The sequence below is a fragment of the Peromyscus maniculatus genome, chromosome 2 (assembly GCF_049852395.1).
Source record: "Peromyscus maniculatus bairdii isolate BWxNUB_F1_BW_parent chromosome 2, HU_Pman_BW_mat_3.1, whole genome shotgun sequence".
NCBI lineage: Eukaryota > Metazoa > Chordata > Mammalia > Rodentia > Cricetidae > Peromyscus > Peromyscus maniculatus.
Window position 1 is genome coordinate 131,068,283 of NC_134853.1, and position 18,706 is coordinate 131,086,988.

Sequence of the window (18,706 nt, forward strand, 5' to 3'; positions counted from 1 at the left end):
AGTATTCCTCCTCCTCCTCCTTCTTCTCACAAATCTTCAAAATGTCCTGCAGTTCTTCCTCTGGCACTGACAGCGTGCACACCATTGTCCTATGCATCTTTGTATCAAACTCCAAATTCACATTCTGTATTGTTTTCCCTCATAATCTGCGGAAGTGCTACTCACAAGATAGGCATCAGAGAAAGCAGTCTGGCCATTCTGTTCACCATGCCCCTGCTGCAGTGCCTGGCACATGGTGTTTAGAGGAAGGGCTCTAGCATGGACTTGGCTAGGGCCTCAGCAGATTTCATCTCAACTCCCTACCCAGGTGAACCTCATTCCTAGGTGGGTGGTCAAGAAATAGGAGTGCTATAGTAAACATCACCGATATATTTTAGTGGAGAGATATTGGATTGACGCTAGATTTCTCTAGGCCTGGTGTTTTTTTTCCCCCAGATATTAAGTGAGGATTTTGTTACATGTCTCTTAGTAATGTTCTAAGAATTCAGGGGCAATAGAGTTAATGAAAGGAGAGCTCACCAGACGCTGCCAGCTAACACCGTGGAGACAAGTGGGGCCACTCTCAAGGGCACCTAGAAGGACAGTGCTCTTTTTATAAAGAGGGATGTTATCCTTATTGTCTCTGTAACCATCATTTTGCCACTTCTATGGTCTGAATGCACCTGGAAGTCAAGTGTTGAGACTTAATTGCTAGAGGGATGCTATGGACAGCAGTATCTCTAAGGATGACTAAGTCATGAGGAAGGCTGCTCTCGAGTAGGACTCAGGCTCAGAGGAGAGGGTTCCTTCTCTTCTTTGTGTCCTGTGAGTGACACGGTTTACCCTGGAGGACACAGCAATGCTTTTACATTCCACTTCCATTCTCAACTGCTTTTTATCTCAATAACTTTCGGTAATTAACACAGACCTGTCAATAATCCAATTTTATTTTTAAATCACCATTGGACAACAGTGCTTTAAAAGTATCACTGTCAGGTTTTTGTTATCAATTTGTCTGTAAAACCCGTTATGCGATTGATCCATTTTTCTAATAAAGATCTGAGGAAGGGTTTAACCCCAGGCACAGTACATTAATGGGATTTCCCTTGTCCCTTATATAACTGGACTCATCTTTACTTTCTACTGAAGAGAGGACCATTTGGTAATTGTTTTGACTCCTGTGAAAAAGAAGTTGGCTCAGAGCCAGGGTGGTATAATGGGGTATCAGGGACTAGACAGACCCAGGTTTGAGTTCTTGCTTTGCCACCTACTTGCACAAGATACCTAATCTCTCCGAGTCTTTTTGTTCAATGTAAAAGGGACGATGATGCCCGTCATTAGAACACACATGTTAGGAGTTAGAACAGCAAAGGCTTTCAACATACTGGTCCCATCCCTAGAAACAATTGCTTACATCTCAAGGACTTGTTTGGATAGTGCCTGAACTAATTGTAAGGCAAACTGGTGACTCATGTGAACCCACTTTGAACTTGAACCACCAGTAGATTAAGCTGAACTTGCATAGAGAGCCTTCTGGTAATTGACTTGGGGTTGGGTGATTTTAAGCCAGTTTTCATTCTGTGGCAGAAACAAAAAAGATGAGTCTGGAGCAACACTGTTCCTTTAATTGAAGGAACACTTTCGTGTTCTCAGATCTATTTTAATCTTAAGTGCCGATTATGCATCATTCTCTCCCGTTAACAGACACTTCTGTAAGTGATCTACACACAGAGAAATACGATTCTTACATAAATACACCATGAGAAATTATCTTATTACCTAATATGCCAAAAAGCTAATAAGATAAAGAAATGGTACGAGTCATTTTTGGACAATATTAAACTTGCTTTTAGCTCATGGAAATAAAATGTAATTTCCTTTTATTATTCCTTTCATCAGGTAGAACAAAGGCAGTGGAAGGTGTAGGGTATTTATTATACAGCAGTGTTCCTGAGCTCTCTTTAAGGCTGAGGGAGAAATTCAGGCAGGATGGTCTCAAATTAAGATTTTAATGACTTCCATTTAGAAAACACATTTCTTCTGTCTGCCACGCATGGTTTTTGAATTCACATTTGAAAGTAAAAAATGAAGCTTTATACTTAGATGTACAAAAGCTTGCCTCTATCTGCTGCATATGTGTGTCCATTAAGAAATGAATGCACATTGTCTCTACCTGTTCGAATGTATGCATCCACTAAGAAACAAATGTACATTGCCTCTACCTATTCACATGTGTGCATGAATTGAGAAACAAATGGATTGCCTCCACCTGCTTGAATGTGTGCATCCATTGAGAAATGAATGCACCGTGTCTACAGAGCAGCTCAGAGGAGTGGAGGCTTCTTGAAGCATCTATTGCAAAGGTGACTCTGAGCTAAATTAGGATATTTAAGTTGTCTAAGAAGTATCAGCCCCACAAGACTTTGAATGTTGTTCCTTGGGGGAGCTGAATATTATATTTACAAATGAGCAAACAATTGATTTTGAAAGAAATTTTAACAGGATTCAAATGAATAAAAATTTCTGGCTGAAATCATCATTTGGTCAGTGTGTGGTCTTGGGTAAAGGAGGTAAGTAATATTTTGATTCAAGCAGTGCTCATAAGGCATGATTATAGACACAGAACACACACACACACACACACACACACACACACACACACACACACACTGCACTTTCCCTATTTCTTCAATAGAAATAACACTAAGTAAATGCTGTCAGCCTTCTGTGACATGCAATTTTTCATCCTAGCAAAATATAATGTACCCTGGACCTCAAAGAAATTTAATAATCTCTCTGAATTCTTGTGATTTGCTAGAGCTCCCTACAAACACCCACGGAAACTATATTTGCCTGGAGATTTAAGGTAATGGATGGACAGCTGCAACAAGATGAATTTTTTATTCCACATTAAGCAGACACATTGTGTCTATGTTGGGAAGAGTTGTGTGCGTGGAATGTCCTTCTAAGGACATGTTCAGAACCTATTTAAAGACCTACATCTATTTGTGAAACTTTCTGCATAGATCTATTATTGGGGGCAGGAATGAACTATATGAATGAGAATCATTATTACCATTATTTCCATATTCCAACCCCAGCATGACCCCCTATGAGTGGCACCTATTACAGGGTTAATTGCAAAGCTTTGATACCCTACAAACATATTTGTGAAGCTGTGTTATTTTGGGGGGAAGCTATTTGTTTAACTGTTCATTTTCTTTTACAAATGAAACATGGGGGTTTGTATTCAGAAAAAAAAAAACTAAAGGGACCTTTTGAGTTCAACTGTTGAGGTGCAGGCTGACTTAGAGGTTTAATATTTAGCTTGGTTAATTAAATCCCATTCTATGCCCTGAATTTAATTATCCTAACTGATGTGGTAATTTAATATAATAATAAAAAGGGGTTAATGAGAAATGGAGGAGAATTGGACTCTTCATTCATCTGGATCAGTGGGGGCATTTTTTTTCTTGAAGTACCAGTTTATGGATGGTGATGTTTTATTGGGTATTATGAGTTTTCAAAATTAGTGAGGAAATGGAAATGAAAGCTGGACAGCGGATCATCAAGGAATGATCACATTTGGAAATAGGCACAAAGCTCACTCCCTAAAGTTCAGGGCAGATTTTAATGTGACTTCATGATAAGGTAGGCACTTTTCATCTTCATAGGTTGTGGCTAAATCATGTTCTTTTTACACTGTGCAAGCAAGTCTTTGTGTCGGGTTCCTTATCAAATAGAAAGTCAGGTCACTGCTACTTCTAAACAAAAGAAAGTTCAACAATAAAAAGACGATCTTCCTTGTTTGGCTGTCACCTCTCAGAACAAATGGACTGCTTCCTTGATACAGCACTCAACCTGACCTCAGTGGAGGACAGGGCAGGAGTAGCAGACCCCGACTCGATTCAACCCTATTGGAGACTTGCCTCCCCCCCCCCCCCCCCCCCCCCCCCCCGCCCTCAGGTTACTCAATTTCACTGAGTCTTGCCTGCATCACCCATGAGATAAGGACGATGTGACCTGCTCTTCACAGAGTGCCAAGAGGATCAAGTGAGAGAATGTAGCAGTCCCTACATGGCATGCCTGATGTATAATGAATGCTTTGCAAACAGCGGCCTTTGTCCTCTGAACAACCCACAGGTATTCTTATAAATAACAGACAGTAATGTGTTGTAATGCTACATGAAATGCCAGATCTGGCTCACCAACTAGTACAGTGTGCCTCAAACTTTAAAGGACCTGAGATTCATCCTGGTGGGTTGTTCTGTAGGTGCCTTTAGCCCGAGATTCTGCATTTCGAACAGGCTCTCAGATGACAAGGGTGATGCTGGTTGGGGACCATACTTGGAGCAGTGTAGAACTAGGTCATTGACATCTAAAGACCGAGTAAACTTGGAGAGACTGGGCTAAGTTGCAAAACAGAACTTAACACCTTTTTTTTTCTTTATTTAATGAGAGAATATCAGGGAACTCTGCATATATTATAGAAAAAAAGTTTGAATGAACACATTTAAAAATTTGGGAAGCTCAAATTCATTCTACACACTTTCATTTATTGTCTGGACAGATAAAGTACAAATAATTCAAACACAACAAGATTATGAAAAAAACATTTACAATACTTTCCCTCAGAAATCATCTAAACTAGCAAGATTAACATGAAGTCATTCATTTATAACTAAAGTATACAACTGCCTGGTCCTAAGATTTTTTTTCCTTTTTTTTCCCCCAGATTGAACACATCATAGAGAAGAGATTTTGGCGTGCCTTTCCCATGAATGCTTAGCAAATGCATCAGAACTTTGCCAGCAAACTGCATTCATTCATAGCAGGTGACATAAAAAGGTTTCCCTGAATGTTGAACGAGTGTTCTCTGAACTGAAATCTGGTGTTACTTATTTATTTTCTTCAAAAACCGAAAAGAGGAAAAAAAATAGAAAAAAAATGTAAAGGAGTAGTCTATGATGCAGCCTTGGTTTTTGTTACCTGTCTACCACTACGACGACTACTACAAAGTTTGCCTCTTCGGTGTGCAAACAACAGTCCCGTCTACATGCGCTTAGTGGGTTCAGCATGGGAAAAAATGCACAAAATAAGCACAAGTTATAAATAACCATAACGTTTTATTACCATTAAGACTAAACTTGTATTGAAAAGATTTTATGTAACAAGACAAGAAAAGCAATAGCAAATTTTACTATCAACTAGATTATGCATAGCGAGTAACTGTTTCTATTACCCAGGGAAGAGCATGAACTCTTGGATTTTTTTTGTTTCATTTTTGTTTTAAATATATAACCGTACAAAGCACAAACGTACTAAAATGATCAGTGCACTGGACGTGGGAGCTTGCTCCCAGTCATTTTGTTCCCTTAGCTCTGTTTAGTTTTCCCCAATCTGAATTACATTAAAATAAAGACCCAGTTTTTTTTTTTTTTAGTTTTTCTACTGTGCAGTAAGAAAAAATATTCACAACAAACATGACAATATATCAAACAATAGTTCTACACAAGTTACCTTGATACCTCTTTAACTGTCACTTAAATATCATAAGAAAACATTTTAAGACATATACAAACAAAACTAGCCAAGTGTTACAACTTATAATAAATTAACCAAAGAAAAAATAACTTTATATATATATATATATTTATATTATATATACACATACACACACAACAGAATGACACAATAATATGCTTCTTCCCAAAGTTTAAGTAAACAAATAAGTAGTCTAGCCAATCTAGCTATATTTGATCTTGGCCATAGGCATCATCACATCTGCAATTAAATAAATAAGTGTTTCAAGCAACATAAACAGTGTTTCAAATGTACCCACACAGCCCAATTTTATCAGCATGGGCTACAAAGTGAATTTGAAAATTGCTTAATGAATGTAAAGCAAATGTATCTTTTTTTTCCTCTCCTAAACACATTTACATTTAACTATGATACTAAGATATGTAAATAATTTTGTAGCACCTACTGCTCAAACTAAGGAAGTTTTAGATTAAAAGGAAAATGAATCTTTTTAATTTTTGTTCTGCTGACATCCCATACTGATGACTTAAAGAAAAACTGTCTTTCAACTCATCTCCTTGCTTTTGGGTTTTGACTGTGGGGAATTGTGGTACCCTGGGTAGAATGAACACTCCTTTCCCCTAGCAATTAATATTTTTTATTATTATTACATGCTATGAAAAGATATGAAGATCATCTGTTTATAGCCCATCCTTCAAAAAACAGTCTACGAATCCAGTTTAAAACACACATCTTGATCTCTAAAAAGTTACCAGTGCAGTATGAACGCGACAAAGTTGTCAATTTCCCCTAAATTAGCCAGTCAAAATATTTTTTTCTCAAATCCAGATTCTCTTGTAAAAATTCTTTATATTTTATAAAAATAGATTTTTCTTGAAACCCATTTTCAGCAAAGAGACCACCTCTTTGGCAACAATGTTAATGTTATTAAATTGTTAATGTCATCAGGTACCCCCTTTCCCCATCCCCTAACAGAAGACTGTTTTAATTCACATGATAGAAAAGAAAAAAGGAAAAATAAAAAAATTTGCAAAAGTTTTTTTTTTTTTAGTTTTGCAATTTTTATTATTCCTCTTTAATTTGTGTGGGGGTTTTTAACCAATCTGATTGGATCAACGTTTTGCCAAAAAAGAAAAATCTTTTTTTTTCTTCCTTTGAATCCCATTACTTTGTAAAAATTGTTTATTATTTTTTTGTGTTTTTTGTTTTTCTTCTTCAAATGAGCGAATGGTCATCTTAAAAAGACCCACCTTCAAGGAAGGTAGTAAAGTTAGCTGGCTGGGTAAAAATCCCTGCACATCGCTATCTATGTATATTATATTCAACAACGACAGCTATGAAAGAACATTCAATGCATCAAAGGTATTTTTTTTTGTTTTTTTTCTTTTTTTTTCTAAGCATTATAAAATCCTTTCCTGGTACACCTCAGGATAATCCAATGTTTTAATACTTAGGCAACACGGGCTTATAAAGTCCATGGTTGAATATAAGCCTTGGAAAGTTTGTCTCTTTCTTTTGTGTATGTGTGTGCGCGCATGTTTTGTTCGTATATATTTATATATATATTTTAATAAGTAAGGGTGATAAATTCAGGACTTGTGGGCTTTGTTGGTTTTAAAGGAAACTTGCAACACTCTGTCTCCCAGGCGATAACCATTGAGGCTGGCGATGGCCATGGCTGCCTCATCGTAGTTGGTCATGGTGACAAAGCCGAATCCCTTGCACTTGTTGGTGTTGAAGTCACGGATGACCTTGACGTTGTTCACTGCTCCAAAAGGGCCAAAGAGCTGCCAGAGGACACTCTCATCAGAATCAGGGGACAGGTTATAGACGAAGATGCACCAGCCTGTTCCTGTGTGACCAGGGATGTTCATTCCCACAAGACTTGTCATCCCGTCAATAGTGATTGGGGAGAACCTGGGGGGACAAGCAGAAGGGGGGACTGGTCCAGACATCAGTCTGACCATGGATGACACACAGATGCACAGACAGACACAGGGCAAAGGGCTGAGTGAGTGTTTGCAGGAGAGTCTTCAGGGTTTCAAAACCAAAATGCAAAAGCTAACATCTGTGACATTTCTTCTGATGGGGTGGACTGGACAGCTAAGGCTCATGCCAAGAGAATGGCCAAGTCATTTCCTAAAAGCCACAAGAGACCCCCAGTTCTAACACAGTATATGTTCATACATTGTCCCACCCTGAACCTATCCCATCATAGACTGTGAGTTCTCAGGGAAGGGGCTCTGTTTCATCCATTCTACTGTTGGGTTTATTCATTCAGTGGCATGAATATGGGCTCTCACAGACACATTAGCCCATAGGAAAAATACGTGTTTATTGGTTGAAGGAGTGACAATCTGTTTGATGTCAATGCTTGGAAAATTTTACTCTTATTTTTTAGGCGGATTAAGGGATGGCTCTAGAAGTGCTCACTGCACCACCATCACAGTCCCCCGACTTACATCTGCCCAAGAACTCTTGGTGTTACTGAGGCTGTAAATACATGAGGACCTCTCTTGTTATTAACCAGATGAGTGGCTCATGTTCCATTTAGCATTTATTCATAAGGATTCTCCCACAGACCTGGAGCAGTAATAACAGATGTACTACTCCTTAATACTATATCATCTCGAAGCCATCTTGAGCATCACTGGAAAAGTCCTCAAGTGGTTTGTGTAGTTATAAGTTTTGAATTGCTATACATTAGAAAAGCCTTGGTGCAACAACTGTTGTATTAGGTTGAAAATTTCAATTTTTTTGTGTAGTCTTGAAGAGGAAATAAACCCTTCAAATTTTATTCACTGCCTGATTAAATAAACCCATGTGGCATTTGTGGTGGAAGAAACAGTTAGGATACCAGAGTACAGCAGAACAGTATTGGCAACATTTTATTTCACACTGAACTTAAACAGGGGGCTTTGACCTATTCATTGATTACCAGATTGCTTTTCTTTTGGTTGATTTTTTTTTGAGAGGTAAGGGGAGGAAATTGGAGAAGAGGAAGTCCAAATTAGACAGGAGTATGGGACAAAGTGGAAGTTATGACTATTTTAAAAAGTAAGCAGACACTATTGGAGGTTTAGAAGTCTTATTAAAATTCATATTTAGCTAGAATTTAGATAATCATATGTCTGTTAAAGATATGCTAAGCATAATAATTCAGTAGATATAATTTTTGTTATTATTATTAATAAAAGCAAGTTTTACTAACCAAAGCAAGTTTCCCTTTTGCTTAAAAAAAAAATAACAATAAAGCAGAAGCAAAACCATTCATGGTTCAGATCCTTAAAGGGGCAAAATGGCTTAATTATTACTTATATTATTTCAAAAGGCTGACTTTTAAACAATTTCTTCTTCAGCTGTGAACCTCTGATCCCTTTCAGTTTATGCACAGAAAGCAACTAAGTACTTATTATAAGGTCAAGGTCAGGGCTAGGAAGGAGTTTTACGTAGGATTACCACTCAAGGTAGGATGGAGGCTACATCCAAATCTGGGTTCAGTGAAAAGGAGAATCTTGGTACCAAGTAGTGCTGGCTATGCTGGGTTCGGTTTCACTGGGCTGGATTGGACACTGGCTGATGTGGCCACACATGGAGGACAGCCCAGTCTTTCCTAGTCTCATGTGTGTCACAAGCATCACCTTTTCCCCACAGTATGTGGTGCTACCTCACTAAAGTTAGAGGGCAGCAAAGGTATGGGATGGAGCTAGAAAAGATGCAGAATGCCCGGGACTAGGCAAGCAGCGTGTTAGACACGTGGAGATAATTTAGTTAGCCTTACTGGTGCTGAGGCTGAGATTCAAGAGGCTGGCTCTCTGCTAGTCAAGTCTGCAGTCCACTAACCCCCTTCACTGTGTGCTCATTTCCAGAGTCAGGGTACTTACCATGCATGCATAACCAAGTGGTAAAAGACCCTGCATCAAGTGGAGAGTGTGCTGTGGTCTATGAAAGCCCACATCTCTCTCCCTCAACTGATGAAGTTGTATTAAGGTGTGCATCTCTACTGAGAAAGAAGATAAAGATGCTATGTCCCTGGCAGTGCGATGGAGTCAATCAGGTCACATTTAGGGACCTCATGGATACAGTTACATAACACACCTAACTTCTAAGACTGATTTTAGGTTGGGCCTGGAAAGCCTTATGATTACATTCAGAAAGTCTCAAACCCTTGACCCTGCTTGAGTCCCCAGCCCCATAAAAAGGCTTTAAAAATGAAAGAAATCTCAAATTTATTCCCCAACCCCCCACACATATAACTTAGAGAAGACTTATAACGGCTAAAACCTGTAATAAAAGAAACCCTTGGTTGAGGTGCACACAGATACACTTCATTCTCAAGATGTGCCTTAAAATGCACACTGAAGTGGGATGGGAGTCAAAAAGCCATCCATGTTTTAATCCGTGATTTGGCCAGATTGTTGGTCACGATTAGCAAAATGTTCTAATTTTGATTTGCTGGGATCTGCCCTCTTAAACTGAATCCTGGCATCAGAAATGCAAAACAGGTGCTCAGCAAGTTAGCAAAATCAGCCAGAAAAGTCAGGGCTTTCTCCCCAAGGGAAGCCACTCAGGACCAGATCAGATGACCCAGGGCTTGGTAGCTGTGGCACCTGAACCGTAGGGAAAGCCCACCTGCAAAAAAAAGAAAAGGTGAAACACACAAATACATTTTTGTGTGCCCTAAAAGAAACAAAATTAACTGAGGTCCAAAATTAAAATTAAGAATTTGACATGCTGGTGGAAGAAAAAGGAAGAATTGAAAGAAAAGTAAAGTTAGTGAATTAAAAAAAAAAAATCTAGCCCCAGTCTGTGCCAACACGGACATCTGGCAATCTGTGGAGTTTTAATTACCTCTTTACGCCATAGGCCATATTAAGCAAATTGTCCAGCCTGCAAAGAGAAGGAGGGTCTCTGGGTTAATGCCTCACAGATGGCAAGATCACTCAATGGAACTATTAATAAGAATGCTCCATTTTCAAAGAAGAAAAGCTTGACAACTTCCCCACTGCTCAGGAGACTGTCTACTGGTCGTTCTCTCTTTTCCTGCTTCCAATTGCAAGTAATTCATGTCCAGGTCAATTCTAGAGTCTAAAGCAAGTGTCTAATGAATCCTGTTTTCTTTCAAGGTCTGAATTAATTCAGCTCTCTCCTCCCATTTCTCAGAACATTTGTGTGGATTTACTTTTATGTTACTTGTGAAATTGTTAAAACGGGGCGGGGTGTTCTTAAATCATTTACCTTTTATTACAACTAAACTTGTGTGCAAAGGTTTCTGTTCCTGGTTAGCAGCACATGATCACAGACTACATATATGAACAGATCTGTTAGTCTAGCTGCTTTCATTCTATCTGGCCACACCCACAAGTTGGAAGGCAGGGAGTTTTTGTGAGCTAAGATTAAAAGAAAAAAAGCTTACTATGCAATAGCCCTAAAGCATCTCCTAGCAAAATGTCATTATGTTATAATCTTCCTCACATGCATACCTTACTTGGGGACAAGCTATTCACACCATGGGGCAGCAGTAACCATAGTTTCCACCATTAGAAGCCTGCTGGAAAGGCTTTTTACATAAATACTACATGTGTTTTCATACAAAATAGAAATTAGATGGCTCTGATCCTTCATGAAATTATTAACTATTTCAGAGTTATGGGGCATAGGAGGACACATGGAAAGTCTGATTTCTTCCTTCACTGTGGCCAGATGGACTGTTCTATCATAGAGAGAAGGACCCCCTATTTTCTCATGTGAGGTTTGACCAGGAAGAAAACCCTTTCATTAAAGGGAAGTTGGTACATGGGCAGAATATGGTACTCGCTTAGAATTTACTATGGGGGGAGGGGGGCGAGTCAAGACCGTGCTTCTCCCTGCACAACAGAGGCTGGTTAAAGTCTAACTGCTTTCCTGGGAAAAAAATCCACCTCTCAGGAAGGGCCCACAGGAAACTGTCCACTGCACCAGGGACTTCCTGGGGTTTGGGTACCCAAAGAAAACACTAGTAAGGTATGATTGAATCTTCCTTTTCATCTTCCCAGAGTATGTGACTTAAGAGAGTAAAGTTAATATTAAAGAGAGTCTCTCCTCCCCTGGATTCCAGCATCACCTAGGAAAAGAGGCAAGGACAAGCCACTCCTGGCCAGGGTCTACCCTGCCTTAACTCTGAGCAGCTGCATATAGCTCAGTGATTAGCTCCATTGAAATTGATTCTTCTTGTCTGGCTAAACACAGAGATTTTGTTTCTACTAATGATTCTCAAGTTTAACCAATAGTCACAGTGACAAGCTGGGAGAGGGCTGGTAAGAGCAGTCCTCTTGTATTTTATGGGAGTGGCAAATGGTGCTCTGGGGAAGTGTCCCGTAGTGATGGCTTGGGTGGGGCAGAGGCTGTTTGCCTTGTTCTGTCGTTCAGAGCCATAGGCTCCCTGGCCCATGCCCCACTCCGTACTGGTGATGGTGTGGTGAGCAGCAGACATGCCTACCTGAACCTTTGAGCCTGGTGGTGGAGAGGGCCAGGGTAGCGCCGGTTTGGGGACTGGTAGAGCTGGGAGAGCAGGGCCTGGCTGGACTTCTGGCTGGGGTTGTTGGCAAACTTCACAGTAATCGGTTCTGTAGCACCGCTGGGCTTCTGGCCATTCAGCCCTTTGATGGCTTCTTCTGCCTCGATCCTCTTATCAAAGCGGATGAATCCCACCCCTCTAGAGACTCCTGGGGAAGGAAACACAGCATTTGCAAAGAGCGACCCAGACAGTTGGGAGCTATCACTGGGAAGCACCCTGCAGGTACTTTGTGGTGACTCAATCCACTTGTGATCCAGCTCCTTGAATTTCTGTCACTCACCAAAAGGCATCTATCTGGGTGCCTTTCTACCAGCATGACTCTGGGCAGATGTCTCCAAGCAGAACACAGTGGGTGTTTCCCTCCAGGCCTCTACAATTGCCCTGCCCAGTCCCTATCTACCTTTAACTGACCACCTAACACTATCTAGTTCTGAGGGTGCCTTTCATACCTCATAACTGAACCTCTGACCACTCACTGCACCCTTTAGGGACATATTCTGTGCTTTTTCTGCACCCTTTGAATGATGGACTTTATGCAGGCCACTTATTCTTTGTTGTCTTAAACAGAAACAAATAAAACCTACAGATTACCTTTCCCTGGATCTTTGCTACACGCAGATAAAATTCAGACTTTTCAGGATAGCAATTCTTGACTTTGGCAGTCTGGTCTTAAATCTGCTACTGAACCTTACACCAGCCACCCTGACCTGCATTGAACAGCTTGTATTCTTTCTTAACACCAAACCTTGGGCTATACCATCCTCTGCCTCTAGACTGTTCTATCCTTTCCTTTTTTGCCAGGAAACTGAATCATTCCCCAAAGCTCTGTTCCAAAATTGCCTCTGCCATGGAGCCTTTCCAACAATCACCAGGAGGCCCAGTACACCTTCTTCTGAGCTCTCATGGGGCACTGGACAGTCTCTAGCAAGCACCTCACATGACCACATTGGAGTCCTGTGAGGGCAGGCTCTATGTCTCCTTGATCCTTGGTCCTGAGTATCTCTCTGCACAGTGTTTGAGGTGGAGTCCACACCACTGGGGATGGGTGCATGGGTCAAATGGTAAACATGCATGTTTACCTCTACTCTCAGGGGAAACATTTCAAATTGAGGTCAAATCAGGAATAGGCAAAAGACACTGTCACTGACAGTGCAGCCCCAGCTACCTTACATGTCTTCCTGAGAGGCGCTGGTTGGGTTTCTTTCTTATGGACAAAGAACCATAGCACCTTAGCCTGGGATCATACCCATGCACGGCTGACTTAGCTAGTGGGAAATCTGACCTCCCACTTCAGATGACCCCCAATATGTAGAATAAAGCAGCCTGAAGTCCCTTCTAACTTTACATCACTGTGTTCTGGAGCTAGAGCTGTACATATAGTTTTTCCCACTGGATGAAGGCTGAGACAGACTTTAAAGGCCATAGAACCCCACTCTTAACTTGATACCCCAATCTTCTTTCATGACCCTGCCAAGTAGTTTAGTTGTATTTCCATGGTGGAGACTCTGGAGTCTTAAGATGGCCCATTTTAAATTTAGGTAGTCCATGTACAAGGGTCAGGAATCCGCCTGTTCAGGGTCTGCACCCTCACCTGCAACATCCATGAACCTACTTCTGTGGGTCACATGGCACAGACATACAGAGGAATCAATTACAAAGAAGCACTTAACCTGTGACTTGATCGACCAGGATGCGTGAGGTGATGATGCGACCGTATTGCGAGAAAAGCTGCTCCAGTTCCTTCTGGGTCATGGTCTTGGGAAGGCCACTAACGTACAGGTTAGCATCCCTGATTGAGGCTGAGCTCGGGCGGGCATAGGACACCTAGGAGAAGGCGAGAGGTGCTAAATGCACAGCAGGCACTCATCATGAGAGTGGAGACCAAAGTAACAACCAAGATGACAGTCCCTTGTCCGTCCTGAGGACCCATGATTCTTGTGTAGAAACAATAACAGGAGAGCAACAAGAGATGAACAAAAGGAGACTTGTCAACAGAAACTTAAAACAAATGCACAGATAAAGGTCTGTTAGTGTGAACAAATAGCTACTGTATGGCAGCTGTTAAATGCAGAACTACCCACGCGTGAAGTTCTGAAGATCTACCTCCTGGATGTGGGAGTATAGATGATTTACTGTATCTAACACATAATAATCTTTGAATAAGCCAAAAAGAAAAGAGAAAGCCCGTGAAATTCTGCTCTGTACATTTCTCTCCATGCCATCCTCCCTGTGCCCATTCCCTTGTCCAAAGCATCAAAGCAGTCAGGTTCTCTGCACGATTTTTTTGGTCCCCTCCTTTGTGTTGCTCCAATCTGTTCCCACGAGGTCTGCTCTCGCTGAATGACAAAGTGCTGGTGAAACGGGGTTGAGCGAACATCTGCTTGTTAAACTCGATATGTGACCTTGCACATCTGCAAGGATCAGTTGCCTCTCACTTTGAGGCAAGGCAGATAGAATCACAACAAACAAAAAAATGGGGGCACAGTGGATAAGAGGGAGGGGAAGGACAGTGGTTAGAGAAAAGAGCCTCACCAATGGTTATAATAAGTTTGACTTTGTAAATTTGTTCTCCCAGATCTCTCAACTGCTTTTTTTTCCTCCCCAAAAAGCTAACACAGAAGTGTAAACAGATCTGAAATTCCATCTGCAAGAAGCCAAATCTTTAGCAGTACACATAAGCAAAGCAAACCCCAGCAGTCATTAATTTTAGACTTTCATTTACTTATTTATTTATTTTTTAAGAAAACAACATCAGACATTTGAAATATAATTTACAGCTAGTCTAACAAAAGCACTTTCCTGCTAAAGCTATTTCTGGGGCAGTTAGGGCTCAGAATAGACGATGAAAACAGTCATTTCTGACTACATCTGACAATGGTGGACAGGAAGGGACCTATATGCCTTAGCATTTTTCAGCTGGCAGTTTCTTTTAATCTATATAACAGATTCAGGAGACCTGCTAAATCCATTAGAGTGAGAGTGTGTGCATGTGCATGATTGTGTGTGTGTGTGTGTGTGTGTGTGTGTGTGTGTGTGTGTGTGTGTGATTCTGTGTGTACATAAAAGCATGGGTCCATAACAAATGTCATCCTAAATCAGACCATTGACATTAAGAGCTAAACTTTGAACAGCAAAGTGGGCCTTATTTATGAGATCTTCAGGCAAAGAAAATGAGTGCAGAGAGAGGATTAAGGATGAACAGACCCCTTACTCATGGCATATTCCCCCTTTCTATGACAGGGACACTAGGTCCCTTTATGAGTTCTATAACTAAAAATAGATGTTGACTCAACAGAAAATGATGTGAATGACTAATCTGCCTCGCTAGCCTCCTCTCACTGATGGAGCCAGGCAGCTGCCTCCAGTATCTATATCTTCTAGACATCCATGGGTAGCCTTGGAGGCCTCTGTACGTGCCACATCTTCCCAGAATATGGCAGAGAAAGCAGAGTAGCTTTTACATGGTAGGTATCTGTGTGCATCTGGGGCCGGCCAGGGAGCTGAAGGATCAAGAACTCCATGTAACTGTTATGCGGAGTAATTCTACTCCACAGAAAGTGCTCCTGTCCCAGGCCTCTAAGGGGCAAGAACAGGTTATAACATAGTGGAACTATTTTTCATTCAGGAGGAAGCAATGGTAGGAAGGAGGAAACCCATCCACAGTACTAAGGTTCACCTTGTCTCACCTTGCTAGTTACTGATGTTATCTGAATATATCTGTGTTCCATCAAAGTTCAACCTCCCCACTGCATGCCTCCACTCAGGGGAAAGAGGCCAAGTCTGACTCTTGTAAGGGCTTAGCTCAAATGCCACCTTCTTTTGGCAGTCTTCTCTGTCTGACATTGCCTCACCCTGAGATCCTCCTTAGTGGTCCACTTATTCGGATCTTAACGCACCATCTAGTCTCGTGGTTTTCTTGAGGTGGGTGTATATGTGTCTTATTTATGTCTGTGGCTCCACCTCTCAGCACAGAGCCTGAAATCTGCTGAAGGTACAAAACATACTGGAAAAAAAAATTGAATGAACACCCACAGCTCATGATGGATGATGCTGGTGTTTGGGGTTCTTTAGAGTTAGCCATAGCTTGGTTCCTCCACGGATATGATCACTGAGCCAAGCACCCAGAATCATAGCTATGTGCCCTCACTAACTGAAGAGCTAAGATAAGCTTCTTACTCGTTAGTGCCCGAGGTTGGAAGGACTAAGAGGAGTCTGCTTCAGAACGAGGTACCACAAATCCTTCTGGAGGATTCACTCTGTGTGATGGGAACACAGCTCAAACCAGGCATCTCCTTCACCTTCAACAGAGGCAACAGGCTCCTCACAGGATTTACCAAATAAATATGGGGTGAATGGATGAGCAAACACAGTGACCCATTGTTACAAAGTCACAAGATGTGTGTCATGGCAAGGTTATATCTTAGTGTGACCCCAATACAGGGGAGGGGTAAGTTGAGGGTGAGAAGGACCAGGGAGAAGATAGAGTTGTGGTGAGAGAGGTGGTAGGATGGATGAGGAGATGGGGACCTGTTAATAGCCTTCTGCTTTGAGGAAGGTCAATGGTTTAGGAAAATGCCTGGCAGTGTACATTTTCTACTATGCACGGCTGTACAAAACAAAGCAAAGACCTTGGCTTCTACTGGTTTGGGGCAGCTCGAGCTGGGGTCCAGAAAGGAGCATGTTGAGGGCAGACTCCGAAGGGCAAACAGAGTTGGCACTGGAAAGTCAATGACACAGTCAAAACCATTTCCCCCAAAGATGATCCTGAGGCAGAATTACAGCCACAGATCCCCAGAGACTGACCCAGGCGCAGAACACTGACCAGTCTAAAGGTACGCAGTATCTGGGTTGTCCTACTCCCAGCCTAAGCCCTCTTCAGTTTTTCTCCTCTATTTAGAGCCATAGCTTATTGTTCTTTTAGACCTCTGTGCAGTACCTCTGGAGAGGACCAGGCAAAAGCGATAGGAAAATGATTTGCTCAGTCTGGCATCTAAATGCTCATTCTCAGACCCAAAAAGTTCAACTTTCCTCAAACATTTGTTAAACTCTAGCAGAAGGACTGCAAATGTTAGGCCCTTTGCTAACCTGAAACATGTCCCCAAAATGGTTACCCTCAGCCTCTGTATTGGTGACATGTTGACCCTCTTTGAGTTGCTGGCCTAGAGCTCAGGGCTTCCAATGTTATAGGCAGTGCCCTGGAGAATTCCTCTTGTCTTGAACCATCAGGAAAGATCATTTCATTCATCCAGAGTTTCTCACAAGAAGGTTGGCATTTCTAGGCTAGCACAGCTCTTGTCTAGACAAAGCTGTAAGTGAAGAAGCCACTCCTTTCTGGGTAAGGGTGGCCTCAAGGTAGGTGACTGAATGGCTGACATCACAGACAACCCTGTCAGAGATTTTCAACATTTCCACATGCCCCAGATCTCTCTTCTTGTGAGTTTGCAGTCCCCCTACCCACTACAAAAGGACCCAATAATAACAATAAACTTGAGAGCCTTGGTGCTAGAAGTCGCCTTGAAAATTTGGGAGGAACCCATGAAGGGCTGAGTATCTACCACAGACATTTCTGAGAACACGAAGTTCACAACTACATGAATATCCTATACCACCCCTGGCCATCACTGGCTGCTGCCAAGATCTTCTTTATAGACCTCAGGGGCATCCTTTCTGTTCTTATCAGCCTTCATCTTGGACAGGTGCTAGTTAGAGTGTTAGGGAACCATATTTTGAAATAAGTTATTCCAAAGCTTATACTTACGTTACTTTAACTGAAATTGAGATCCCAATATAGAATGGAAAAAGATATAGAGGTTAAGAACAGCTTTGGTGTATGGGAGCTTTAGATATGAATCCTGTTCACTTTGCAGATGTGTGATTTTGTGCCTTTCTGAGTGGCATCACTTGAGTATCATAGTTCAGAAGCTAAGAGAGCCACTTGTGTGTAAGATTCCTAGGCACAAAGACTGGCCCCAAAGTAAGTGCTCAACAAACTGTGACTTTGACATGGTTGCTATGTAAACAGGCCTTATTCTAGACCCTGGGGAGCAAAAAAAATAAAATAAAATAAAAAAAATCGTACAACAGTTCCTGACATGCAGGACTGCTAGTCTAGCAGAGGAGATGTGTACAATTTCATTATTTGAAGATCAAGCTACAGATTTTCCCCAGTCTGTTGTTAACACCCTATTCTCTGAGTGAATACAAACTCCCCAGAGCAGGCAGGTCCCCAGGGGACGTTCATTCTAAAGAAACCAGGAGAATGGCAGCAGAGAGCAGACTCTGGAGGTGCCAGGGCTTCTATGAGCAAGCCCTCCTAGGGACCTGAAATCCCACCTGTGGGATCAGGGAGAGCAGAGAGCAGCCAGCTGGCTCCTGGAAACAACAGCTTTGATTGTGAGGATTGGTTTACCTCTGTGCCCGTGGACGCAGCCCTCCTCATAAATAGGACAGGTGTCTGCTTTTGTGGCTCCATCCTTTGTGTTCCTCTCTGCACCTGCCACCTGATAATGCCACTCTAAAAGAGCATTGGGGATAGAGCCTCATGGTAACATCGCAGATGCAGTTTGATCCCATCACATTTTTCCCTGTTCGGAACTCTCCAACGTGTCTTAAACACCTTGTGTTGGA

General features: G+C 41.6%; 1 protein-coding gene across 8 annotated transcripts in view; it reads right to left on the minus strand.

Moving 5' to 3' along the window:
- Nucleotides 1-5,397: 5,397 nt before the first annotated feature.
- Nucleotides 5,398-18,706, minus strand: part of Elavl4 (ELAV like RNA binding protein 4) — a 136,952-nt gene continuing 123,643 nt past the window's right edge. For 5 of the 8 annotated variants that reach the window (XM_015996498.3, XM_015996497.3, XM_006977768.4 and 2 more), the window contains exons 4-7: nt 13,750-13,903; nt 12,002-12,227; nt 10,375-10,413; nt 5,398-7,482 (exon numbers count right to left, since the gene is read on the minus strand). In XM_015996498.3, coding sequence (XP_015851984.1) covers nt 7,113-7,482; nt 10,375-10,413; nt 12,002-12,227; nt 13,750-13,903 — 789 coding nt within the window. In that variant the 3' untranslated portion in view covers nt 5,398-7,112. The remainder of the gene's footprint in view (nt 7,483-10,374; nt 10,414-12,001; nt 12,228-13,749; nt 13,904-18,706) is intronic. The other 3 variants (XM_076564755.1, XM_042271604.2, XM_076564756.1) reach the window with 2 other exon arrangements.